The sequence below is a fragment of the Melanerpes formicivorus genome, unplaced genomic scaffold, assembly GCF_026170545.1.
Source record: "Melanerpes formicivorus ecotype bairdi unplaced genomic scaffold, bMelFor1.0.p_v2 SCAF_96, whole genome shotgun sequence".
Classification (NCBI taxonomy): domain Eukaryota; kingdom Metazoa; phylum Chordata; class Aves; order Piciformes; family Picidae; genus Melanerpes; species Melanerpes formicivorus.
The window spans coordinates 1,424,248-1,452,192 of NW_027142448.1; the positions used below are offsets into that span (position 1 = coordinate 1,424,248).

General features: G+C 51.1%; 1 protein-coding gene across 1 annotated transcript; it reads right to left on the bottom strand.

Moving 5' to 3' along the window:
- Positions 1 to 408: 408 nt before the first annotated feature.
- Positions 409 to 27,855, bottom strand: NRIP2 (nuclear receptor interacting protein 2). Its single transcript, XM_068166025.1, has 6 exons — positions 27,219 to 27,855; positions 22,026 to 22,202; positions 11,928 to 12,010; positions 10,003 to 10,130; positions 5,432 to 5,484; positions 409 to 4,631 (listed from the first exon to the last, which is right to left on the bottom strand). Exons 1-6 carry the CDS (start codon positions 27,447 to 27,449, stop codon positions 4,539 to 4,541), a joined length of 765 nt encoding a protein of 254 aa, XP_068022126.1. The 5' UTR covers positions 27,450 to 27,855; the 3' UTR covers positions 409 to 4,538.
- Between the last annotated feature and the right edge of the window lie 90 nt (positions 27,856 to 27,945).

The following is a 27,945-nucleotide window of genomic DNA, read 5'->3' on the forward strand; positions in this document are numbered from 1 at the left end:
CCCCAGCCAAAGCCCAGCTCCAAAACAGACACCCACTGCCACAGACGTGCCCAGCACTGAATGCCATTGCTCTCTCATCTTCCTTTCACAGCCCCACCAACACTGGGGCTTTATGCCTGCTCTACCACTCAACCCTCACCTACACCTTCACTTTTGCCAGAGTCCAGCTCCAAAATGCACATCCACCCCCCAGGGCTCCTGAACAAGAGGAGAGGAGAGGGGGAGAGGAGAGGAGAGGGGAGAGGAGAGGGGAGAGGAGAGGAGAGGGGAGAGGAGAGGGGAGAGGAGAGGGGAGAGGAGAGGGGAGAGGAGAGGGGAGAGGAGAGGGGAGGGAGAGGAGAGGGGAGAGGAGAGGGGAGAGGAGAGGGGAGAGGAGAGGGGAGAGGAGAGGGGAGAGGAGAGGGGAGGGAGAGGAGAGGGGAGAGGAGAGGGGAGAGGGGAGAGGAGAAAGGAGAGGAGAAAGGAGAGGGGAAAGGAGAAAGGAGAGGAGAAAGGAGAGGGGAGAGGAGAGGGGAGAGGAGAGGGGAGAGGAGAGGGGAGAGGAGAAGCAGAGCAGGTTGGAAGTTGCTGGCCCTCACCCTTCCCTCAGCAGCCACTTGTGGGCATCAGCAAAGCCTGGCACAAGCCCTGGGGTGCTATGGAGGCAAGCAGGGCCCTTTACAAAAGCTGTCAGGGTCTGAGTTAGGGGCAGGGTTAGGTGGCTGGGGTTATGGTTAGCTTTCAAGTTAGTTAGGGGTATGCTGTGAGTTAGGCTTAGAGATTAGGTTCAGTTATACAGTTAGTGTTTACAGTCAGGGGTATCATTAAGGACAGAGTTAGGGTTGAGGATAAGGACAGAGTTAGGGTTGAGGATAAGTGCAGGGTTAGGGGTAGGGGTAAGGTAGCTGGGGTTACCATAAGGTTTAAGGGCAGCATAAGATGTAGGTTTAGTGTCAGAGTCAGGGCTAGAGATTAGCATTTAGGGTTATAGTCAAGAATTAGGAATAGATGTAGGGTTAGGGTTTAGCCTCACAGGGTTGGGGTGAGGTTAGCAGTAGGTTCAGAGTTAGGGATTAGGGTTAAGGTATTAGTGTTTAGACTTAGGATTAGTCTTTGAGGATGGGGCTAGGCTTCCTGGACAGGGCTAGGGTTATGTTTAGCATCAGGGTTTGAGGTTAGGGTTAGGCTTTAGGGGTGAGAATTAGGGTTAGGATTAAGGCTTGAAAGTTAGGGGTAGTGGATGAGAGTGTTTAGGGTTAGGAGTCAGGGTTAGTGTTAGTTTTACATGTCAGGGTTGGGTTAGAGTTTGGTTTAGTGGTCAGAGTTTGGGTTAGGGGTTGGGTTAGGAGTTAGGCTGAGATTTAGGATTAGGTTTCAAGCTTCTGTTTTAGGCATTAGGATTAGAGTTTAGGGTTAAGGGTTAGGTTTAGGGTTTGGGTTAAGGTGTGGGCTTAGGGTTTAGGGTTAAGAGCTAAAGTTAGAGGTTAAGGTCATTTTAGGGGTTAGTGGTTATGGGTCAGGGTAAAGGTGAGGTTTAGCTTTGTGATTTAGTGTTAAGGTTAGATTTAGCATTAGAGTTTAGGGGTTATGATCCAGGACTAGAGGCTTAGGGTTAGGGTCAGCATTAGGGTTTATAGTTCAGAGTTAAAGTTGTGAGGTTTAAGATTTTTCAGCTAAGGTTTTTGTTATTGGGTCAGAGCTAGTGGTGCAGTTGGTTACATTGGAGTTCATGTCCAGGGGTAAGGGCAGGGTGTTTCAGTCAGGAATCACTGCCTGTGTTAGAGGTTAGGGGGGTTGTTAATGTTTAGAGCTGCTGTTAGGGATAGGGGTTAGTGTGGAAATCAGAGGTTAGAGATGTTAGAGTTAGGTTTAGGGTCAGGGGTTAGGGTTACAGTTAAGGTTAGGATTTAGTGGTCAGGTTTAAGGTTAGAATTCAGAATTAGTCAGGGTTAGGGGTTAATCTTAGCTTTAGCTTTAGGATTAGGGATTAAGGGTTAGGTCTATGGTTGGCCTTAGGGTTAGGGTTAAGGTTTGGTGTTAACCTTACTCTTCTGATTAGGGTTAAGCTTAGGGGGTTAGGGTTATGGTTTAGTGTTTGGAGGTCAGTTTGTGATTAGGAAGTTAGTGTCAGGTGATCAGGTGTTCAGATGGTGGTGGTTAAATTTAGAGGTAGGGTCAGGTTTAGTGGTTAGTATCAAAGACAGTGGTGGGTTTAGGGACAAAATTAGGGTTAGTGGCTAGAGGTTTATGGTTTGGAATTAGGGTTAGAGTTTCTAGTGGATGGTGTGGATAGAATGAGGTTTATGTTTTGGTGTTAGGGTTAGGTGGTGAGAGCTACCTTGTGTTTGTGAGTTAGCTCTATGAGTTTATGTTTTGTCTTCAGATTTATGGTCAGGGGCTAGTGGTTAGGATTGGGGTTTAGTGCTAGGGTTACCATTGAGGTTTAGGGTTGGATTTAGCAGCTAGATTTAGAGTGGGGGTTAGGGTCTAGGTTAGGGCTAGAGTTAGGCTTAATGTTTAGGGTTAGGTGTTTGGGTTTTGTAAGAAATCATAAACCAGATTAACAATAATGTCTGCAATAGACATAGTACCTGCCCTCTCAAGCAAGTCAGCTGTCATTCTTCCACCTGTCAATGGGAGTTGGAAGCTAGGTGAGTTGCTGCCCACAGGAACAGGTTTTCTCCAGCAGAGTTGCCCTAGGTTGCCCATGGTTTCCAGCTGACACACAGGATGCTTTAGTACAAGTTTGAGCTGTCATTAAAACCCCCTGGGTTTAAGAAGGTACAAATCTAGGAGGGATTACTGGTGATTTGGAAGACAAGATCATCAAGAGCAGGTGTGGATTCTGACATAAGAGGGAACTGTTGGCCTCATTCATGGGAAGTAGCTCATGCAGCCAGAAATAATCAGAAGTAGAAGAATGACAAAGAAGCCAAGAAACAGAGTAGAAGCTGCAACATGATGAGTTAGGGCAAAAGGCACCGGCCTGTTGTTGCTTCTGCGAGGCAGAAGCCACTCACACCACCTGAGACTGGGAAGTGCATCCCAGGTGCTATCAGTCAGGCTGCATTCTGCTCTCTTCAGCATGTGTTAAGCTACAGCACTCAGCATCTGATTTAGGAAAGAAGCTTGCAGGAAAGAAAGCAAAGATGCACACACAAGTTCTCTGAGAAGCACAACAGAAAGCAGGAGTGGTTTGGTTCCCCAAGGGAAGAGAGCAGAGAGCTGAGCAAGAGGGGGGTGTCATGGCATTCTAAGGGTGGGCAAAAGGATGCTGTGCAGAGTTTGGTTAGTGAATCACTTGTCATGAGGCATAGATAAGCCCTGATCTGGTGCATCTTTCCTAGCCCTGGTGCAGAGCAGACTGTGCACTCCTCACAGAGCTGTGGTCTGAATGTCAATAAAACAAAAACCCTTTAGAAAAATCAGAAAAGGAAAAGCCCCAACCCTGAAGTGACTTAAGAGTCCCCCTGATCAGCCCAGATCAGCTCACAGGTCTCTGACCTGATCAGCCCACAGGTCTCTGACCTGAGCTGATGCTGTAAGGAATAGGTCTTGTTTCATGCAGGCTTAGCAAAGTTGCTGGGCTGTGACATGCCAGACCTTGAGGCTGTGCCTGTGACGAATCACTGGATTTCGAGTTGAAAGGAAGCAGCTGAAAGAACAGAACACTCTGGGTGCTGTGAGTCATCCCAGCATTGAAACTGAGGGGCAGAATCTCTGATGAGGTGGCAGGAACATAGCTCCAGCAGCTGGGGTGCAGAAAGGAGAGGCCTGGTGAGAAGAGCAGGGTGTGCAGATCTGGCTGCTAGGTATCACACCAGGAGAGGATAAGCATTGCCATTCATATCATACAGCTTAGTGCCATGTACACAGTGCCAAAGCCTAAGCCCCTGGGAGTATCCACCCTACTCTAGGCATCTATGCTCAGCAGTTCTGCACAAGTTCCTTGCAATTCAGAGCTCTGGAAGTGTTCTTGCTGTGTGGTTTTCCCAAGAGAACACTCCTGTTCTGCTCTAAGCCAGCACAAAATAACACAACCCAGTGTCCCAGAGCACAGGTGAGGGGACAGGCTACAGAGCCCTGCCCACAAACAGCCAGGAGTGGAGGCTGACCATACTGAGGCAAAGAGAAGAGAACTTTCATGGCAATCCTAGGAGGCTGTTGGAGAAAGGACAGGCAACTGCTCACAGATACTTCCTTGTCTCATGAACAGAGGGTACTGTAAACAAATCATTACAAGGGTAGGGGGAATTTAGTACAGAAGCAGAAACTGGAGTGAGCAGAGAAACAATCCAAGAAAGCCAGGAAAGGAAAGAACAGAATGCCACTCAGCAGGTGGGGACAAGAAAGAGGCTCCACTGGAAGGAGGAACATCTCTCAAGATGAGGCACTCCTAGCAACAACAGCTTCCAGCACCACTGGCCTTTTTCTCACTCCCCAGTGAATGCCTTAGCCTAGAACTCAGCAAGGTTGGGGGCACGTGAGCCTCACCCTCATCTCTCTCTCATCTCATGGCAGCAAGTCTCCTCACCCCCAGTCATGGGGAATGTGCCCAGTCACTGACCAGGCTCTTCAGAGGCATGTAGAAAAGGCAGCTCTTGACTCAGTGCTTTAAACCTCAGGATTCCTTCCTCCAAGTCGATGCAACACTAAAGAAGGGGAAGAGCCAGTTACTTCCTGTACAGACAGGGGAAAACCTGTGTCATCAACCAACTCTGCTCTGGGTTTGGAGACACCTTAGAGTTCCCACACACACACCCCCCAATCCCCATGCTGCCTCTTTGCTTCTATTCCTTGCAATAGAATCCTCTCCAAATCCTTCACAGGGCTATTCCACTTACTCCTTCCTGTGACTCCCTCTGAGGTGATGTCCTCACATCACTCAGCCATTCAGCCCAGTGCTTTCCCTTCTTTATGAGTCTGGCATGTGGCTACAAATACTTCACAGCAAAGAGCCAGCTTGCTGCAGCCCTGTTCTGAGCCACCCAGGAGACAGGCTCAGCAGAGCACTAACCCTGAGCTGAGCTAACAAAAGGAGAGCTCCAGCTAGTACTGGACACTGGACATGGTAATACAGCTCTTTGGGCTCAAAGCAAGGGCAGAGCTTTTTTGCATCTACCTGCAAAAGACAGCACAGATACAACTCATGACACACTGTGCCTTGCCTTGTCTCCTCCTCACTTTCCTCTTTCTGCCTGCTACTCAGAAATACAAAGAATGGAAGATGTGATAGTATCTATTGGGTGATTCCTTTCTTAAGGCCTTTAAGAAGGACTGGAAGGGAACCAGTGGCTCAGAGCAAGCTGCAGTCAGCCAGGCAGCTGTGCAACAAGTATTGCAAGTGGCACACTGGAAGACCTGGATGTAAATACTTTTGTTGCTTGCAGCCACCAAATCTTGAAGACCTTCTTGAAAGAATCCCTGCAGTAAGCAGCAACTTGTTCCTTACCTTGAGAGACAACAGAGTCTGTAGACCAAGGCAAAACTCCAGGGTTTCATCATCTGAGAAGAGAGAAGAGACTGATCAGGCTTAAGACTGTATGCACCGCCCCTCTAAAGTGTGTCTCTCCTGTGAGAAGTAGGAATAGAATAGAATAGAATAGAATAGAATAGAATAGAATAGAATAGAATAGAATAGAATAGAATAGAATAGAATAGAATAGAATAGAATAGAATAGAATAGAATAGAATTAACCAGGTTGGAAGAGACCTTCAAGATCATCAAGTCCAACCCTTCAACCAATCCAACACCACCTAATCAACTAACCCATGGCACCAAGCACCCCATCAAGTCTCCTCCTGAACACCTCCAATGATGGTGACTCCACCACCTCCCCAGGCAGCACATTCCAATGGGCAATCACTCTCTCTGTGTAGAACTTCCTCCTGACCTCCAGCCTAAACCTCCCCTGGTGCAGCTCAAGACTGTGTCCTCTTGTTCTGGTGCTGGCTGCCTGGGAGAAGAGACCAACCTCTGCCTGTCTACAACCTCCCTTCAGTTAGTTGTAGAGAGCAAGAAGGTCACCCCTGAGCCTCCTCTTCTCCAGGCTAAGCAACCCCAGCTCCCTCAGCCTCTCCTCACAGGGCTGTGTTCCAAACCCCTCCCCAACTTCGTTGCCCTTCTCTGGACTCATTCCAGCAAGTCAACCTCCTTCCTAAACTGAGGGGCCCAGAACCGGACACAGGACTCAAGGTGTGGCCTAACCAGTGCAGTGTACAGGGGCAGAATGACCTCCCTGCTCCTGCTGGCCACACTCTTCCTGATGCAGGCCAGGATGCCATTGGCCCTCTGGGCTGCCTGGGCACACTGCTGGCTCATGTTCAACCTACCACCAACCAGCACCCCCAGGTCCCTCTCTGCCTGGCTGCTCTCAGCCACTCTGACCCCAGCCTGTAGCTCTGCCTGGGGTTGTTGTGGCCAATGTGCAGAACCTGGCACTTGGATGTGTTCAATCTCCTGCCCTTGGACTCTGCCCATCTGTCCAGCCTGTCCAGGTCCCTCTGCAGAGCCCTTCTGCCCTCTAACTGACCAACATCTGCTCCTAACTTGGTGTCATCTGCAAACTTGCTGATGACTGACTCAATGCCCTCATCCAGATCATCAATGAAGATGTTAAAGAGGATGGGGCCCAGCACTGATCCCTGGGGCACACCACTGGTGCCTGGCTGCCAGCTGGCTGTGGCACCATTCACCACCACTCTCTGGGCTCAGCCTCCAGCCAGTTCCTAACCCAGCTCAGAGTGCTGCTGTCCAAGCCAGGGGCTGACAGCTTGGCCAGCAGTTTGCTGTGGGGGATGGTGTCAAAGGCCTTGCTGAGGTCCAGGCAGACCACATCCACAGCCTGCCCCACATCCACCAGGCAGTCACCTGATCATAGAAGGAGATCAGGTTGGAGAGGCAGGACCTGCCCCTCCTAAATCCATGCTGCCTGGGCCTGAGCCCTTGGCCATGAGAGCATCTGGCTCACAAAGTTATATGATTATGGTCTGTTCAGTATAAGGTAAACCATAAGGAAAGTGATGACTCAAACACACAAACATTAACAAGCAGGTTGTAACAGTGACAATAAAGAGCAGCACTCTTCTGTCACCAGCTGATGAGCCAGTACAGGAGCCCTGAAGAGTGTCAAAATTAAACTGCAGTTGGTAAGAGGAGGGAACCATGAGTATTCTGAGATATCTGGGGGGGCTTGTGGTGTTGTTTGAAACTTAACTATGAGATATCAGAAGGGGCTTGTGAGATCATGTAAAACCTACTATGTGATGTGCAGGAGAATGGCCAAAGGCAGGAGAAGGCAAGCAGCAGGGTGCATCAGGAAGAACAAGCATGGGAAAAGGGAAAGGAGAGGGGATAAGGGGCCAGTGACATGCAAGCAGACTGTTGGTCAGTTCACCTGTCTGACCAAACCCTGGGCCCAGTGGCTGCAATCTTCTTGTCAAGTGGTTTTCCTCTCTGGAATCTCTATCCTACACGTGGCTGTTGTGCATCTTAAGTGTTAGTAAGTGCAGAAGATGCCACAGCTTAAAGGGCAAATAGGTCTTGAGATCAGCTACCAGAGGGTGTCTCATGCAGGAGGGGTGCCAGTAACTGAAGGGACCACAGGCAACAGGGCTCCTAGGTCTGTCAGCAACCACAGGACATAGCTCACAGACGCCAGCAACTAGCGAGACCGACGTGCAAGTCTGGGTGCCAGCAGCTGGAAGGGAGCACAGGGCACAGGGATCACACAGCTGGGTGGCAGCAACTGCAGGCACTGCAATGGGTGCAGTAAGATCTCTTTCACTAACTGGATAAGGACTATGGGCCACAGAGCTAGATGCCATCAGCTGGAGAGATCAGCATGCAAGAGAGCTCTGGGTCCCATCTCTGACCAGGATCACACAGGCTTTAGGTTCTTCAGTCAGCAACTGGAGAGGCCAGGGCCCATGTGTGCCAAGTCTAAAGGGGCTAACTAGAAGGATTTGGGTGTGTTTGTATTACCCTAGTGAATTTAATGCTATATGCTTGTGGTTCTATGTAAGTAACAGATAAAGTCCAGTCTGGTCTAGCCAGTGAGTAGAAGGAAGGCTGCACCTGGAAAGACTCAAGATGTGGGTTAGTACTAGGAAAGGCCCAGGGTCTAGATGTGGGTATGAGACAGCCATGGAAGCTAGAGTGGTATTTGAGGATCCTGTGAGTGTGAGTGCTTGTGGCACTAGAGGCTCAGGATGTACGAGCTTCTGCCAGTGAATGGCAATCCTGAGGAGCCAGAAAGCAGGACCAGGGGCTGGGCCATTAGTGATTATGTTCATGTGAGTGCTGGTAAAGCCTTTGCTCTGTGTGTGGTAATCTATGTAGCTTTGTCTGTGTCCTCACTGGAATTCACCCTTGCCACTGTCTGAACCTGCCACTGACAACAGGCATGGACAAGAAGAGAGTGACCTCCTGCATCCCAGAGCTATCCATAGGAACTTCAGTGATGGGGAATAAGGAATCCCTGGAGTCTACAGGATTCAACCAGTAACATCACTGACATGTCCCATGTCTGCTGGATATTGCTTGCCCTGTAACCTGCAACTGTATTTTGTCATTTGTCTGCAATCACATGTGCAAGGGCGCTGCGTGCACAGGGAGCTGCAAGGCAATTCTGCTCCTTCCAGGCAGCCTTTTCCACAGCACAGCAAAATGGACAGGTGCTACAGGACTAAATTAGCCTGTGCTGATAGCAGTAGACTCCCAGTGAAGGCCAAGAACAAGTAGAGGAGACACCAGGGAAGAAGAGTGAGATGGGAATGGGGAAGAAAGCTCTTTCTAGGTGACCAGGAATGTGGGAAGAACTGGCATGAAAGAGAGCAAGAAAGGCTTTGGAAGATGAATAGTACTTGTCAGAGATAAGGAGACAGATAAAAGCAAGAAGGTAAAACTTAGAAGACTAATAGAGACAACAGGAAGGGAAAAAAAGATGGCTAAGCTGTTTTGAGCATATGCACAGCTTGGTGTAACTGCAGAACATGCACTGGATGTGCTCCAGGGTCTGCTGACCTGGCTTTGTCTCCTACAGCTCCTTCCTTCAAAGGCTCCTGCCTCAGGACACAGAGCAAAACTCAGCACTCTGGCCTCCTAAGTGTGCTCAGGGTGCACACCCTGAACACCCAGAGAAACACCCTGGGGATTAAGCTGTGCCCTCTGTCACTTTCTCTGGTGACTTCCAACCAGCCAAGGCCACAAGTGTCCCTTCAACAGGAGAACACAGGGCACCAGAGGACTAACGAAGCAGTCTGGATCATTTTAAGTAAGGTTGATTTCAGAGGGAAAAGAGATTTTTTTCACATCCTGTGTTAAGATCAAAACAGCATCTCATTGCTCCCCACTTCCAACCTCTTCTTGTCTTCTCTGTAGAACAGAATAGAATAGAATAGAATAGAATAGAATAGAATAGAATAGAATAGAATAGAATAGAATAGAATAGAATAGACCAGGTTGGAAGAGACCTTCAAGATCATCGTGTCCAACCTATCAACCAATCCAACACCACCTAAACAACTAACCCATGGCACCAAGCACCCCATCAAGTCTCCTCCTGAACCGCTCCAATGATGGTGACTCCACCACCTCCCTGGGCAGCACATTCCAATGGGCAATCACTCTCTCTGGGTAGAATTTCTTCCTAACCTCCAGCCTAAACCTCCCCTGGCACAGCCTGAGACTGTGTCCTCTTGTTCTGGTGCTGGCTGCCTGGGAGAAGAGACCAACCTCCACCTGTCTACAACCTCCCTTCAGGTAGTTGTAGAGAGCAATGAGGTCACCCCTGAGTCTCCTCTTCTCCAGGCTAAGCAACCCCAGCTCCCTCAGCCTGTACTCTTGCTATGCCCTTTGCCTTTGCCATTGAGGGTATTCCTAACACACAATGATGCTGGCCAGCAGTGGAGGTGACCACATCACCAACCTCCCACCATGTTGCATTTTTCCCAGAGATGCTTTTAAATGCCCTTGGGAGGGCATAAGAGACACAGCAAAACAGAGAAGGGGCTGACACTCACCTACAACCAGTGCTGAGCACAGCACCGTCTCCTGGCCAAATTGCAGCTCCATGTGCTCTACTCGGCCAACAGCGCTGGGCATGGGAAGAGAGAGGTCTCCACAGTCCATGGCAGATGCTTCTTCCAGCCTGTGGGACACAAGAGATATTATTGGCTCAAGTGGAGGAAGAAGACTTTTCCCTGGTGGCAGAACTTCTTGGTCTCAGTGGGAACAGACCCCCAAGAGGAAGGATCTGTTTCATGTAGCAGGTCTGGAAGCACACAGAATCACAGAGTCACCAAGGTTGGAAGAGACCTCAAAGGTCATTGAGTCCAACCTGTCACCACAGACCTCATGACTAGACCATGGCACCAAGTGCCACATCCAATCCCCTCTTGAACACCTCCAGGGATGGGGACACCACCACCTCCCTGGGCAGCACATTCCAATGGCAAATGACTCTCTCTGGGAAGAACTTTCTCCTCACCTCCAGCCTAAACTTCCCCTGGCACAGCTTGAGACTGTGTCCTCTTGTTCTGGTGCTGGGTGCCTGGGAGAAGAGACCAACCCCCACCTGGCTACAACCTCCCTTCAGGTAGTTGTAGAGAGCAATGAGGTCTCCCCTGAGCCTCCTCTTCTCCAGGCTAAGCAACCCCAGCTCCCTCAGCCTCTCCTCACAGGGCTGTGCTCAAGGCCTCTCCCCAGCCTTGTTGCCCTTCTCTGGACACCTTCAAGTCTCTCAATGTCCTTCTTAAACTGAGGAGCCCAGAACTGGACACAGGACTCAAGGTGTGGCCTAACCAATGCAGAGCACAGGGCACAATGACTTCCCTGCTCCTGCTGGCCACACTGTTCCTGATGCAGGCCAGGATGCCATTGGCCTTCTTGGCCACCTGGGCACACTGCTGGCTCATGTTCAGGCAGCTGTCAATCAGCACCCCCAGGTCCCTCTCTGTTTGGCAGCTCTCAGCCACTCTGACCCCAGCCTGTAGCTCTGCATGGGGTTGCTGTGGCCAAAGTGCAGCCCCTGGCACTTGGACTTGTTGAATGCCATCCTGTTGGAGGCATTCAGTCAAGGTCCCTCTGCAGAGCCCTTCTACATTCTAACAGATCAACTCCTGCCCCCAACTTGGTGTCATCTGCAAACTTGCTGATGACTGACTCAATCCCCTCATCCAGATCATCGATGAAGATGTTAAAGAGCACAGGGCCCAGCACTGATCCCTGGGGCACACCACTGGTGCCTGGCTGCCAGCTGCCTGTGGCACCATTCACCACCACTCTCTGGGCTCAGCCTCCAGCCAGTTCCTAACCCAGCTCAGAGTGCTGCTGTCCAAGCCATGGGCTGACAGCTTGGCCAGGAGTTTGCTATGGGGGATGGTGTCAAAGGCCTTGCTGAGGTCCAGGCAGACCACATCCACAGCCTGCCCCACATCCACCAGGCAGTCACCTGGGCATAGAAGGAGATCAGGTTGGAGAGGCAGGACCTGCCCCTCCTAAATCCATGCTGGCTGGACCTGAGCCCTTGGCCATCCTTCAGGTGTGCAGTTATTGCCCCCAGGATAATCTGCTCCATCACTTTCCCTGGCACTGAGGTCAGGCTGCCAGGCCTGGAGTTTCCAGGTTCCTCCATCTGACCCTCCACAAGCAAAACCACAACGTGCTGTCCAGTTGGGTTCCTCACCACTGAGGCTAAACAATCAGCTGGGCAGCTTTGCCCTGCAGTACACACAGAGAGAATCATACAGCTCTGTCTCCTCACCTGGGGTGTGCACACAGCTTTGCCAGCACTCCTGATACCTTGCCTTGTCACCCACCCTCTTCAGCTCCTCCTAAAGAGCCATGTGCACATGCAAAGCTGCTGGCAATCAGCCTTGGGGCTGCCTATGTTCTTGCAATGGGTTTTTATTTTAGCCACTCCTCCTTTTCTACTGTGCAGACTTACCCCAGCTGCTTTAAACAGCTCCTGGAGATGAGATTTGGTAGACATCCAGTGTTAACAATCACTTTCAACACTTGACCTTGGCACTAGAGAAAACAACAACAGATAATTACTGTGGTCTCACAACTGACATACCAACTCCTCAAGCAGTGTGACAGGTCCTTAGGTCTTCCTTAGCAACACAGCCAAGAGTGGTGTTTTAGGCAACAGTTAAACCACAGAAGGCTCATCCAAGACAGTGGTGCTCTACCCACTGCCCTGAGTGCTCTGCAAACCTCTGCCCAAAGCTGCTCCTTGAATTTGTCTCCCTTCATTTGTATTTGATTGCCCAGATACTTCCCTGTTATCCTTGACTTTAAAGGGGCAGTGTTTCAGGCAAGAGATACCCAGCTAGTGAATTGGTTCAGAAAGCTTTAGTAGCAGAGCAATAGCTGCTATGACAAAAGCTTCTGAAGGAACACAAGCCACTCAGAAGCAGAAACAGCCCTCCCACAGCTCCTCTGCCCTGATGCTCATTTCTGACAAGCTTTAAACACCTTAAGAGGATTAGCATGACCATCAAGGACTCAGTGCATCACCAGCAGGGGCAAGGCAAATATCTCCATTTCCTGATAGCTTAACTACATCTGTTTATGATTGCTACATGGCTAATCATCACACAGAGCTACATTCACAGTCTCACAGTATCACCAAGGTTGGAAGAGACCTCAAAGATCATCAAGTGCAACCTGTCACCACAGACCTCATGACTAGACCATGGCACCAAGTGCCACATCCAATCCCCTCTTCAACACCTCCAGGGATGGGGACTCCACCACCTCCCTGGGCAGCACATTCCAATGGCTAACAACCCTCTCAGGGAAGAACTTTCTCCTCACCTCCAGCCTAAACCTCCCCTGGCACAGCTTGAGACTGTGTCCTCTTGTTCTGGTGCTGGATGCCTGGGAGAAGAGAACAACCCCCACCTGGCTACAACCTCCCTTCAGGTAGTTGTAGAGAGCAATGAGGTCACCCCTGAGCCTCCTCTTCTCCAGGCTAAGCAACCCCAGCTCCCTCAGCCTCTCCTCACAGGGCTGTGCTCAAGGCCTCTCCCCAGCCTTGTTGCCCTTCTCTGGACACCTTCAAGTCTCTCAATGTCCTTCTTAAACTGAGGAGCCCAGAACTGGACACAGGACTCAAGGTGTGGCCTAACCAATGCAGAGTACAGGGCACAATGACTTCCCTGCTCCTGCTGGCCACACTGTTCCTAATGCAGGCCAGGATGCCATTGGCCTTCTTGGCCCCCTGGGCACACTGCTGGCTCATGTTTAGGCAGCTGTCATTCAGTGGAGCCAGACTCTTCTCAATGGTGACCAGCAAGTGGACAAGGGGCAGTGGACACCCAGTGGAACAGAAGAGGTTCCAGATAAATACAAGGGGGAAATTCTTCTCTTTGAGGGTGGCAGAGCACTGGAACAGGCTGCCCAGAGAGGTTGTGGAGTCTCTGTCTCTGGAGCATTCCAAACCCTCTGGGACATGTTTGTGGGTGATTCACTCTAGGCAACCCTGCTCTAGTGAAGGGGTTGGACTACATGATCTTCAGAGGCCCCTTCCAAACCCTGCATTCTGTGATCCAGCATCTCCAAGATTTCATTTCCCAAGATGTGTTATTTAGGACTTGTTACAAAGAGAGAACAGACACCACCTCCTGTGACAAATACCAGATTGCTGCAAGCAGACCCAACACCAGCAGTAGCCTGAGGGCAGCACTCAAGGCAGCTTCAGAGAGTGCATGCTGGAAACTTCAAGTCTTTTTATCTTGGAGTTGTTCCTGTGGCCTATACTGCATCTCACCAGGGTAGAGAATGTCTCCATTCTGTACATGTGGATATACAGTTCTCCAGGAATGGTCACTTAGCTGAGAAACTCTCAAGAACTGGAAGACTGAAGCTGGAGATCTCAACCTACACTGTCTGACAGAGGTCAGCAAGAATCATGTAACATTCATGGATGTGTATATGGCATGTGTTTGAATAGCACCAGTGGGGATAGAAGGAAGTGCATTAAACCTGTGTGAGCCTGCAGTGTGCCCAGGTGGCCAAGAGGGCCAATGGCATCCTGGCCTGCATCAGGAACAGTGTGGCCAGCAGGAGCAGGGAAGTCATTGTGCCCTGTACTCTGCATTGATTAGGCCACACCTTGAGTCCTGTGTCCAGTTCTGGGCTCCTCAGTTTAGGAAGGACATTGAGAGACTTGAAGGTGTCCAGAGAAGGGCAACAAGGCTGGGGAGAGGCCTTGAGCACAGCCCTGTGAGGAGAGGCTGAGGGAGCTGGGGTTGCTTAGCCTGGAGAAGAGGAGGCTTAGGGGAGACCTCATTGCTCTCTGCAACTACCTGAAGAGAGGTTGTAGCCAGGAAGGGGTTGGTCTCTTCTCTCAGGCAACCAGCACCAGAACAAGAGGACACAGTCTCAAGCTGTGCCAGGGGAGGTTTAGACTCGAGGTGAGGAGAAAGTTCTTCCCTGAGAGAGTTGTTAGCCATTGGAATGTGCTGCCCAGGGAGGTGGTGGAGTCCCCATCCCTGGAGATGTTCAAGAGGGGATTGGATGTGGCACTTGGTGCCATGGTCTAGTCATGAGGCCTGTGGTGACAGGTTGGACTCAATGATCTTTGAGGTCTCTTCCAACCTTGGTGATACTGTGAGACTGTGATACTGTGACCTCCTCTGGGAACAAGGAGAGCAATGTTCAAGCAGTATCTACACAGACTATATGCACAGGTGCCTGTTTTCAACAGCTCCTGATGTTGTTATACTGTTTTTCAGGTTAAAAAAGCATGTCACGTAGTGTGTCCATTGCCACAGAACTACAAAGTCACAGACTGGGGGAGCACAAAATTTAACCTGATGCCAGCTGGAAGATTTATGAAACAGTCAGACCACAGAGGAGCCAGCCCCAGAAGCCCTCACTGCAGCTCCTTCTACAGTCATAGAGGAATACTCCCCAGATCCTTCACAAGCAAGCAGTCCCATTTCACTGCCAAGCATCTGGGGCTGAGGTCCCATGGTACTGCAGATCACACATGGCAGAGCTGGTAGCAGACCAAGCTGAGCAAGCCTGCTCCCAGAATCCATTCCCTTTGTTCATTCATGCCTCTTGCCTCCTGGCATAAATCTGCTTTCCACAAGCAGGGGTGCATGCTAGAGCCTTGCAGGTGGGGAAGAGCTGCAAAGCACTCTGCTTAGATGCTCCTGACTTTGGCAATACTTCTGCTTAAGAAAAACCACTGTCGCGGTGGCTCCGGGCTGCCTGGCATGCCCAGTTTAAACACTCAGGACTAGGAGTAGTGCCTGCCCACAGAGGTTCCCAAAACCAGCTGGAGAGATCCTAGTCTACCTCATGACTGTTGCTTGGGGCAAAAGCTGACATTACAAAGTCCAAGCTTCTGGGAAGAAAAGAGCTGGGATATTGACTGGACCCAGAGAACAGTCCATTAGCCTTGCTCATGGCAGGGGAGCTGGAACCAGACCATCTTTAAGGTCCCCTCCAAATGTAAGCATTCTATGGAAAAATGCTTCCCCTTTTGCTTTTGGAGCTCTGTGTCTGTGCTGTCTGGCCTTCACTTCCCTGCCAGAAAGGACTGTGGCCAGACTAAGCAGAAAGGTAAGGTACAGCACAATGTGCAGATACATCCTAAGCATCTGCCTCCTCATCCTGTGCCGTGCCTCCTGGCTACCTAAGTCACCCATGACTGTCAGGTCAGGTGTACTACCATGTATGCCCAGATTGCAACCTGACAGAAGTGTCTAGCTGACTCAGCTCAGCCTCATAAACAGACATGGACTCTAGTGGGAGAGAGTTAACCATCCCTGTGGCTCACAGAAGCCTAGTTCATCACCTAGCTACAGAAAAGGCATTGTACCAGCTCTTCAGAAACAGAAGCCCTGGGGTGTGGGGAGCAATTGCTGAGGAATCTAAAGCAGGCAAGCCTGAGATACATGAGCTATCAGCACTCTCATGATCATAAACCTGAACTGCACCGAGGCAGATTCTTGAGCTGTGTTTCAGAGCAGGCTGGGAAAGATGCAAGTTGGACACTTGCTGGGAGAAAACAGGGCAGTGATTATGCTGAAGAAAACAACATCTCATCCCATTCAGTGGTAAGCAGCCCTGCACAGTGATCAGCTCAAGCAGCCTCACAGAAGTTACCCAGTGTTCTATTAGACCACTAACTGCTTTCCCAGAGACCTCACCAGGGGCACAAGGGAAGTCCTTGGCCCAGTGTACCACAGATACAATGCAGATCAGGTAAGGCAGCTTAGGCACTACAAGCCTTCTCAAAAACAAAGGACTTTCACTCACACCTCATCCTCACCTCTATCCCAGAACTTTCAGTCCATTACTACCAGTTATCATTAGTCTTTGTCTAAAGAACACCTCTAGGGATTTCCAAGAGAGAGGATGAGGGGAATCAGCAAGGATGACCATTTATAAAGACCTTTTTTTTCCCCCTGAGATAATCTAATCTCCAGAGTCAAGAAGCTGTTTTAACCAACCAACCAAGGCTGATTAATCCCAGGTTGCTTTGGCACAGAAGAAAAGCAGTGGAATCCACTGAAGCATCTATTTACAAATCAGTGAGGGAGGGAGGCCCCAGTACAAAGAAACAAGAAAGAGCAGCTTGATTTAATGATACAGATGCCAAGCATGGTAAGCTTGGCTAAAACTGCCAGGAAACCAGGCAATTCACTCAAGCACCACCTGAGCAACCCACCTAAGAGGAGAGTGAGTGAATCTGTAGTACAACTGTTATAGGCTGGATCTGTCTTGGATCTCTGACAGTTAGAGGCCTTAGGCACAGGACAACTATAACCTGTTAAGAGTGAAAACACTTCCTGCCTGAATCCTGAATCTCCCTGTATCACTGAAATTTTCAGACATTCAGCTTTATTTCCTAGTCTAGTTTCATAGTTTCATACTTTCATTCAGGGTTGGAAGGGACCACACGGATCATCTAGTTCCAACCCCCCTGCCATGGGCAGGGACACCCCACACTACATCAGCCTGGCCACAGCCTCAGCCAGCCTGGCCTTAAACACCTCCAGGGACAGGGCCCCAACCACCTCCCTGGACAACCCATTCCAGGGCTTCACCACTCTCATGGGGAAGAACTTCCTCCTCACCTCCAGCCTCAATCTCCCCACCTCCAGCTTCATTCCATTCCCCCTAGTCCTAGCACTCCCTGAGATCCTGAGCAGTCCCTCCCCAGCCTTCCTGGAGCCCCCTTCAGATACTGGAAGGCCACAATGAGGACACCTGGGAGCCTTCTCTTCTCCAGACTGAACAGCCCCAACTCCTTCAGTCTGTCCTCACAGGAGAGGTGCTCCAGCCCTCTGCTCATCCTCCTGGCCCTGCTCTGGACACCTTCCAGCACCTCCACATCCCTCTTGGAATAGGGGCTCCAGAACTGGAGGCAGTACTCCAGGTGGGGTCTCAGCAGAGCTGAGCAGAGGGGGAGAATCACCTCCCTTGCCCTGCTGGCCACACTTCTCCTGATGCAGCCCAGGATCTGATTGGCTTTGCGGGCTGCAAGTGCACACTGAGAGCTCCTGGTGAGCTTTTTGTCCACCAGCACCCCCAAGTCTCTCGCCTCAGGGCTGCTTTCCAGCCAGTCCCTGCCCAGCCTGTATTTGTGCCTGGGATTGCCTCGACCCAGATGCAGGACCCTGCACTTGCTCTTATTGAACTTCATGAGGTTGGCTTGTGCCCACCTCTCCAGCCTGTCCAGGTCCCTCTGGATGGATCCTTTCCCTCCAGCTGTCTGCTTCACCACACAGCTTGGTGTCATCAGCAAACTTGCTGAGGGTGCACTCAGTGCCACTGTCCATGGCACCCACAAAGATGTTGAACAAGCCTGGTCCCAGGACTGATCCCTGAGGGACTCTGCTTGTCCCTGGCCTCCCCTGGGACATGGAGCCATTGACAGCCACTCTTTGGGTGCAGCCATCAAGCCAGTTCCTTATCCATCTAGTGGTCACCCATCACACCCATGTGTCACCAGCCTGGAGACCAGGATGTGGTGTGGGACAGTGTGGAAGGCTTTGCTCAGCTCCAGGTAAATGACATCAGTTGCTCGCCCCTCAGCTATTGATGTTGTCACCTGCTCATAGAAGGCCACCAGGTTGGTCAGGCAGGATTTGCCCTTGGCAAAGCCATGCTGACTGCTCCCAATCACCTCTTCACTATTCTTTTGAGCGAGTAGTGACTCCAGGAGGATCTGCTCCATGATCTTTCCAGGCACAGAGGTGAGACTGACTGGCCTGGAGTTCCCTGGTTCCTCCTGGTTCATCCTAGTTCAGTTACCAGAGCTGATGCTTCTGCTGCTGCTGTGGAGGCACACTTGCCTGAGTGTAAATAGAAGCTTTATGCTGGTAGATGATCTTTTCTTGGGAGCTGCTGTCCGAGAGAAGAGACTTGATGGGAGTTGTGTTGTGTTTCTAATAAAAACACTACACCAATGAATTCCCAAAGCAGTGCCAGACCACCTCTCTGGCTAAAAGGAACTGGCAGCCTGAGTGCTATTTCCTGCCATAGAGCTGTACTGACAAGCAAGGCTCTTTGAAGTTCACAGATGTGGACATGGAAATCAGTGAGGCTAAAAAGAAGAGATTCCCTTCCTTCAGCATAAGAGTGTGACAAACAGCAACTGGATCTTAAGAGAGAAATGCCTGTGCAGAAAGTACTTAGTCCAGAGAGAGCTAAGTGCAATGTTAGATCTATTCCCTTGGCTGTGCTGTTCATTACTTAGTATGCTTTAACTATTCTTTCTTATAAGATAGAATAGAATAGAATAAAGCAGGTTGGAAGAGACCTTCAAGATCATCATGTCCAACCTATCACCCAACACCACCTAATCAACTAACCCATGGCACCAAGCACCCCATCAAGTCTCCTCCTGAACACCTCCAGGGATGGTGACTCCACCACCTCCTCAGGCAGCACATTCCAATGGGCAATCACTCTCTCTGTGTGGAACTTCCTCCTAACCTCCAGCCTAAACCTCCCCTGACGCAGCTTGAGACTGTGTCCTCTTGTTCTGGTGCTGGCTGCCTGGGAGAAGAGACCAACCCCTGCCTGGCTACAACCTCCCTTCAGGTAGTTGTAGAGAGCAAGAAGGTCACCCCTGAGTCTCCTCCTCTCCAGGCTAAGCAACCCCAGCTCCCTCAGCCTCTCCTCACAGGGCTGTGTTCCAAGCCCCTCACTAACTTTGTTGCCCTTCTCTGGACTCGTTCCAGCAAGTCAACCTCCTTCCTAAACTGAGGGGCCCAGAACTGGACACAGGACTCAAGGTGTGGCCTAACCAGTGCAGTGTACAGGGACAGAATGACCTCCCTGCTCCTGCTGGCCACACTGTTCTTAATGCACTGTTCTTCACCTGGGCACACTGCAGGCTCATGTTCATCCTACCATCAACCAGCACCCCCAGGTCCCTCTCTGCCTGGCTGCTCTCAGCCACTCTGACCCCAGCCTGTAGCTCTGCCTGGGGTTGTTGTGGCCAATGTGCAGAACCTGGCACTTGGATGTGTTCAATCTCCTGCCCTTGGACTCTGCCCATCTGTCCAGCCTGTCCAGGTCCCTCTGCAGAGCCTCTCTACCCTCCAGCAGATCAACTCCTGCCCCCTGCTGGGTGTCATCTGCAAACTTGCTGATGACTGACTCCATCCCCTCATCCAGATCATCAATAAAGATGTTAAAGAGGATGGGGCCCAGCACTGATCCCTGGGGGACTCCACTACTGACTGGCTGCCAGCTGGCTGTGGCACCATTCACCACCACTCTCTGGGCTCAGCCTCCAGCCAGTTCCTAACCCAGCTCAGAGTGCTGCTGTCCAAGCCATGGGCTGACAGCTTGGCCAGGAGTTTGCTATGGGGGACGGTGTCAAAGGCCTTGCTGAAGCCCAGGTAAACTACATCCACAGGCCTCCCCTCCTTCAGGATGTTTGTGACAGCTGGGGTACAGTGCCACGAGAAACACAAAAGAGAACGAAGTAGTGGTCTCTGATGCTGAGTTAGCTACTGCAGCTGGTACCTGTGCACACCTATCCTTGTTCCATGTGCCTGCCTGGAAAAACCCTGCCCTTTGCCACTGAGGTTCCTCTTCCAGAGCAACACTGACTAGTGATTAAAGAAAAACAAACCCCTCCACTTGCTGGAGAAAAATACTCCAGCTGTTTGGAGAAATTACACTGAGAGGCCAAGTTTTGTTACATTAACCTGCCTACAGCAGTCTGAAACCCAGAATCAGCAATGCCTAAAGGCTGGGTGCAAAAGCCAGCGGGTGGCTTCCCATGATGCTTGATCTGAACATGGCAGAAACCTGCTACCAGGCTATGTTTATGTGACAATTCGTTGTGTGTGAGAGCCCAGTGACTCTGTTGTCTCAAAACAATGTATGACATACCTGCTGTGAATGGGCAGGGTGATGGTTTTGGTAGCCCTTAATAGCTCTGCAAGAGAGCTGCTGGCCTGGCAGATGGTTTCTGTGGAGGTGGGAAGCCGCTGCAACAGCGCCACGGAAAGGCTGAAGGCAGACACTGCACCGCAGCACTCTGCACACCTCCCTTTGTGATTTGTAGAGACCACTACCCCACCCCGCCCCCCGCCCAAAGGGTATGAGGACCACAACTTCTGGGGCCCACACGTTGCCTCTACTGCAGAAGACCCTACCAGGATGTACACCTGCCACTGAAGGACTTGGACTATGCCTCTGAAAATGTCACTGGATCCAAGGAGTGCCGATAGCTGCTGCTGCCTCTATAATTACTTCTTAATGCTCTCTCTTCTCCTCCTTCTTCCCATTATCTGTCTGCTCCAGTACAGTCAAGCATCTCTAAGATCCATTACCAGGAGTTTTCCTTGGCTCTCACAAACCCAACTCCTCAGCTCTTTGCTGTCAGTTTGCTTTAATTAACTCCAAGGGGATTTTGGAATCTTAGCCCAGCTTTGGCTCAGGGCACAGGGCCATGGCAGTTGTGCCAGCTGAATTTGCAGAGGTGTGTGTGTAGAGTTTACACTCTAGCATGTGAGCTGTCCTTTAGGACAGGCAACTGAAATAAACACAGCTTTAACACAGACTTAATGTACTAGGGCTATATCTTGAGGAGTCTCATACCTGCATATTACTGAACAGCTTAACCATGCAGCCCTCTTCCATGGGACACATCTTTCTCTCACCTAAAGGGGCCCAGATAGGAGTGTGTTCTGCTATACAGAAGATATAAGAAGAATCATAGAATCAATGAAGTTGGAAAAGACCTCAAAGATCATCAAGTCCAACCTGTCACCCAACACCTCATGACTACTAAACCATGGCACCAAGTATCATTCATAGTATCAGTCAGGGTTGGAAGGGACCACAAGGAGCATCTAGTTCCAACCCCCCTGCCATGGGCAGGGACACCCCACACTAGATCAGCCTGGCCACAGCCTCATCCAGCCTGGCCTTAAACACCTCCAGGGATGGAGCTTCAATCACCTCCCTCGACAACCCATTCCAGGGCTTCACCACTCTCATGGTGAAGAACTTCCTCCTCCCCTCCAGCCTGAATCTCCCCACCTCCAGCTCCATTCCATTCCCCCTAGTCCTATCACTCCCTGAGATCCTGAGAAAGTGAGCTAAAACTGCTGCTTCCATCAAGAAATGCAATGGCACTAATTCAGAGCAGTTAGCCACCTTCTTAGGAGGTCCTTTGATGCCTGAGAGAATCAGACAAGTCTGGATCCAGTAACTGGGGGCACCCATCTTAAGGTCATAAAGAGACATTCCTTGCTTCCCTATGCACTTATGAAATACCTCATATCATGGGAAAGTTGGCCCCTGAAGCAAGGAGAAGTGATGAAGGTCATTTATCTTCCAATACAGACAAACCATGCAGAAGGCCTGTCCTCTGTCTGTTGGGAAACTGAATTGAAAGCCTGGGAGACTCCATGCAGGAAATGCACTCCCTCTGTCTGCTCTCTCTCCAGATATTTGCAGTTAGTAACACAGCCCTCGGGAGCGGGGCAGCTGTACCTTAGTGAGCATTTGCTGTCACAGTGAAAGCATCATCAGTTTGCTGTTGCCTTACCTGGCACTGTATTAGCAGAGGTGAAGTCTCTTTTCTCCTGTCCTCTCCCCTTTCCAGCCTTCCGTCCCGGTCTTTTGCCAGCGGAGACTGCACCCGTGCAGACTGGCCCCTGGCCTCGCCCCGCAGCTTGTTCAGGTTGCCTTCCAAGAGGCGCCGCTGGACCACACTGTGTGGCTGCTGCCTCCATCACAAAGAGAGAGAAATTCCAGCTGAGCACACAGCTAAGGACATTTGCTAGCCTGGGAAAGCCAAATGCATGACCCAAGTGATCATGCTGATGAATACCAGGCTTAGCCAACCCCCCCCCCCTTCTTTAAATCCCAAGATGTTCTGTGTAGCAACTAAGGTGATGTGAAAGTGCTGGGAGCTCTGTGACAAGCAGGTGTGGAATGCAGTTGCTGGAGGAGAAAAACATGTTGGATTCATGCTCTCCTCACATGTATCTGTTCTTTCAGCTAAGCATGCACTTGGCAGTCTTGCACTGTTCAAGTTCTGCAACACCCTACCTGGTGAGCGTGTGCTGATGCCCCATCAGCTACAGCTTTTGATCTGAGAGCCCACAGGGGCCACAGCACATGTGATGTAAATGTGGTATAAGAAGGCAGGGCTCCAAAACTGGCAGATGTACAGGCAATTGTTTGTAGTGAAGCAGGAAGCTTCTCCTGCATAGGAAACTAAAACTAGCTTCCAGTGTGTTTTGTCACCTGTCCCTGCCCCTCTCCATCACCAGTGGTACTCTTCTGACTCCCTTCCTGGTTAGGGGAGTGTCTATGATCACCTATGTCGTTCACAACTAGAAGGGAACACCATCAAGCCAGATCAATGGCTGAAAAACTTGTATGCACACAGAGGGAAGTGCTGCTTTGGAGAGAAAGTTCCCCTTGTCATCCACCTCACACTTAGCTTTGCCTAGTGTTGATCCAGGGCCTCCAGTCCCTGCACAGCAACTGACTGAAGAAGGGGCATGGAGTAGAACTGTGGGAGGCAGCTTTGTCCTTTCTCTTTGTACTCAGCCCCATAGCCCTTCCCCAGGAGAGCAGCTGCTCAGAGCTGACAGTAATGCTCTCAGTAACAACCACCCATGGGAACAAGGGCAATCAAAGGAGCTGTTCTGTTACAGCATAAATTGTTGCTTTTCTCTTCCTTGGAAACAATTTTTAGGAACTAGCTTCCAGAGAGTGCAGCAGCTTGATCTTATTAATGTGCATGCAAAGCCTCTGAATGAGAGCAGGCTTGCCACTCAGCTGGGCTGGATTAACCACACAAAGTGTCTGTGCCTCAGACCAGCCTTGTGGTTGGTCAGATTGCAGCCAGGTCATTCCCGTGCTGCAGCAGTTGAAAAAGCAAAGTACAGCGATCCCTCTCTTCTCAGTCTTTCCCCAGCCCACTGTGCAGGCCCACAGCACAGCTGGCCATTGCATTCACTCCCTAAATCCTCTGAGCACAGTGCCAGTTTGACTGCTGACTAACATCTGGGCCAGGGGACAAAGGAGACAACAGCAGGTCTCCACATCCCATCCTCCCTCCCTCCCTTCTGTCTCCTCTCACAATCTGGCATGCAAAGGACCTTCCCCTCTCCCTGCAACCTCTCCCACAGAACGAGCCAGCCCTTTGCAGCTGCCACTTCTGTCCTCTTCTTGCCACTCCTGCTGGGAAGAGGCCAAGTGCTGACAAGGTAGAGCTGAGCTTTGGGACTGTGGCAGACTCCCAGAGCAGACTCCTGAGGCTCTCCCTGTCTTCTGTCTCACCAGTGAGATGGAGAAGTGGAGACTGTTGTCTCACTTGGGTTGTTAAGAAACAACATGAGGGAGAGGATGGTGAAAGATGACCTGAGGGGAGTTGGTCCAGCAGCTGGAAGAGAGAACCCCTCAGGACCTTTAGAAGGGTCAGCTGAGTTCCCACTGCAACTCACCCATTCAGGCTCTCCAATGTGAAATCTCAAGGCCTTGCTGTGGTTAACGGTGTGGTATGATTTAGGGATCTTGGTTTTGGGGAGGGCAGAAGCCAGACCTTCAGATCAACCTCATTTCAGAATATTTTAGCCCATGCAGCTACTTGATCTTTTCCCATTGAAAAAAAAACTGTTCAAAGTTGTGGGGTTTCCTTGGTTGCTTGGTTGGTTGCTTGGTTGCTTGGTTGGTTGCTTGGTTGCTTGGTTGGTTGTTCTCCCCCCAGAGAAGGTATTATACAGCTGGAAAAGTGAAGGTTTCACTTGTGGTGAGCCCATCAAATCCCAGCCCCTGCTGGCTGCATTGCATAAGCTGCATGCACAGCCAGAGCACACAGCAGAGAGGCTGCATCAGAAAATGCTTTCTTTTAACATCACACAAACCCCTGCTCTAATTTTAGGACATGCACAGCTGGAGCCCCTGACACTGACCACACAGACATGCAAGGTGCCACAGCTGGAGCCCCTGACACTGACCACACAGACATGCAAGGTGCCACAGCTGCAGCCCCTGACACTGACCACACAGACATGCAAGGTGCCACAGCTGGAGCCCCTGACACTGACCACACAGACATGCAAGGTGTCACAGCTGCAGCCCCTGACACTGACCACACAGACATGCAAGGTGCCACAGCTGGAGCCCCTGACACTGACCACACAGACATGCAAGGTGCCACAGCTGCAGCCCCTGACACTGACCACACAGACATGCAAGGTGCCACAGCTGGAGCCCCTGACACTGACCACACAGACATGCAAGGTGCCACAGCTGCAGCCCCTGACACTGACCACACAGACATGCAAGGTGCCACAGCTGGAGCCCCTGACACTGACCACACAGACATGCAAGGTGCCACAGCTGGAGCCCCTGACACTGACCACACAGACATGCAAGGTGCCACAGCTGGAGCCCCTGACACTGACCACAGGGACATGCTTTGGGAAAGTAATTAAATCTCCCTCAGTGTAAGTGCTATAAGACTCTGGAGTGTTTTGCACTCTTTCTAAGATCAACCTCTGTAGCACTTCCTGGGTGATTCTTTCTTTTCAGCCTTGAATTCCTCTCCTCCAGGAGAGAGCCAGACCAATGGAAACAGAGATGGAGTTTGATGTGGGGCTGGAGCAGTACCTGAGACTATATCTTGGACTCTAGTTTGCAGCCCTCGAGACATCACAGCGGTGTCACAGCCCATCAGGCTGTGGGAACTGCTGAATTGCTCTTGGATATCTGAGGCTTGGCTTTTCTTGCTCCAAGGTAAACTGGAAGCAGAGGTCCCACAGCTCCTGTGTTGACCTGAGGTGTGGCACTGTGTGAACCCTGTGCAGGCACCCTACAATCCTGTGCCTCCCACAACCAGCACAAAATTTCCATGGCACAAAATATGCCAACCTTCATCCCCTGCTCCTTAACACCCTGGCAAAAAACGTTTCAGCCCTCCTGTTGCAGACTAAACATGGACTATGCAGTGGTTTTCAGTGACTCAATGCTGTCTGCACCTGAGGAAGTCTCCTGTCTACGACGACTCGCCTGACCAAGAGAGCTGCCTCTGACAAGTGATTCGAGCAAGGCCTGTATCACCAGAGCAAGCCCCTGGGGCTCCAGAATGCCAGCCTCTGGAGGCTGAGCTGCCACCAGTACTGTGCAGGACTTTCAGAGAGGCCTCTGGCTAGCAACACAGTTGTCATTTTGAGGTGGTGTGTCAGGAGTTAATTCCAAAGCAAAGCAGGTAGACAGGTTTTTCCCTGCCTGTGTGAATGGACTCAGTGAACAGGCACCAAAAGACCAAAGAGTGGCTCCTCCCTATTCCCTGCCAAAAGCTGCAGAAGGAGGAGCCCAGGGACCCTTCCTGAGGACCTGTTTCAGCTGCAGTGCTGCAGGGCATGAAGGGCCGGTGCTTGCCTGCCCATGCTGCCAGTCTGAGCTCTGCTATGGCCAGCCCTCCTTCTCCACAGGGAGGAGAGGTCCCATTCCTTGCTTACATGACATTTATGGGACTCCTGCCTTGTATTTAAGACAGCAATTGTGCTCAGGGCCAGAGAGACACTCAAAAGCAGTTCCTGCTGACAGCCACATGTGTGGTTGTAAGGGGCTGGCAGAGCAGATGACTTTGAGGAGTCACCCTTGACCTGGCCAAGCCATGCCACAGACTCTCAGCAGCAGCAGCAGCATGCACTGTCATGGAACACAACACTGACCCCTTGGCTGCACATGGCAGAGCCACCACACCACAAAGTCTTCCATTCAAGCTCAGTGTTTACAACCCTACTTGTTCCACACAAGCTTTGGGGCCTGCCACAGGAGCCAGGAAAGAGCTGGAGAAGATAGCACATGCATGAGCATCTGTGGTGCTGCTATGATGGCCTGAGAGAACCATGGGCTGCAGGAAAGGGCAAGAGCTCTTGTAACATCCACTGGCACAGCAGAAATAGTGGTTACACCCCCACCACTGGCCAGAGCAGGCCCTCTTTCAGGAAAATGGTCTAAACCACCACATCCTTGAGAAGTTAAACTACACAGTAGAGAGGAGAATTTGGACAACAAAACTGTCAGAGTAAGGGTCAGATGCATGCATCTAAGCCAACAAGAGACCCCACGGGAAAGTGCTCCCAGTCTTGGGGAAGTCCCTCCAGATCACAAACTGCCCAGGCTCCTGGAACAGATCCTCTCCCTGATGCCTCCAGCTCCACATGTCCAGAAGGGGATGCCCACAAGCCTCACTCCCCAGAGGTGTCATCCACAGGTGCTGGTTACAGCAGCTGCCTGTTTGCCTGGCTAGCAGTCCTGAGCCATGCTTGCCACTCCAGAAGCCCAGGGACTGGGGGAGAGACAATAATGCAAAAAGGTGACAAGGTCAAAGATAAGCCTCAGGGGATTTTATGAACTCCTGCAGAGTCCAGGAAGCAGTTGGCTTTTGAGCTGGATCAGGCAGAAGTGCATGGGGTTTTTAGACACATGGAAAGACACAAGTCAGATGTATTCACTGGGCAAGTGGAAAGTTGGATGCAGAAGAGTCCTTCCAGTCCATGTCTACCTGCCTCTGCAAGGAGTTGGGTGCCTGTGGGCTTGCCTGGGGAGATGAGTGCACAAACTGTGTAATTCAGTTTTTCCCCTCAGCCTGACCTGATCCTAGATGGTGCCAAAGCTTTGTCTTTACCGAACCTATGAAGCTTTCACAAAAGCCCAACTGGAGTGAAGACTGTTAGGAAGGTCCCCCTCCAAAATGGGGTCCCACTGGACTCACCAGATCCTTGGAGGTGCCAAGCCTTGTCAGGCCGTCCAGGGGCAGCAGGTCAGCAGAGTCCTTATGCACAAACTGGGTCGCTTGCTTCAGGCGCCTCTTCTGTTGCAGAATAGCTTTGTTCATCAGCTCCACCTCGCACTCCTGTGGCTCCGTGTCAGAAGTACCCTCGTTCTGCTTTTCCTCTTGCTCTCCTTGCCCCAGTGGCAGGAGGCAGCTCTTCCTTGTGCTCATGGTGAAGATGCAGACAGTGCAGGTCCTCCTTCATACGCTGGGGTGTTCCCTGAGCTCGTCCCCTGGGGCTCGCCGTCCCGAGGCTGACTCAGCCCCTGAGATCCTTCCCCTTCATCACCGCTCTCCTTCTCGCCCTTTCCTTTCACTTCTGCTCTCTTAATTATAACTCAGCCATCTCTTAAGTGTCTCTTTGCCTTTTCCTCCCTCTGTAATCTTCACTCTCCCGATGTCCTTCTTCTCTCCTCCTCTTTCTCTCCCTCTCTTCACCTCCTCTGACTGTAGCTCGGCCTCCTTTAGCCGATGGGTCTCTGTCGTAACAGAAACGCCCCGCGTCAGAAGCCAGCTTCCATAAATTACAGCAGAGCCGGCAAGATGCTCCAGCTGGAAAAATCCAGCAGCAGAAGGATGCCCTGCTGCTGGGGGCTGGCCTTAGCTGCCTCCTGTGCGCGCACATGCGCCGGCGCGCCCGGCCGGGGCTGCTGCCGGGGCTCTGGTG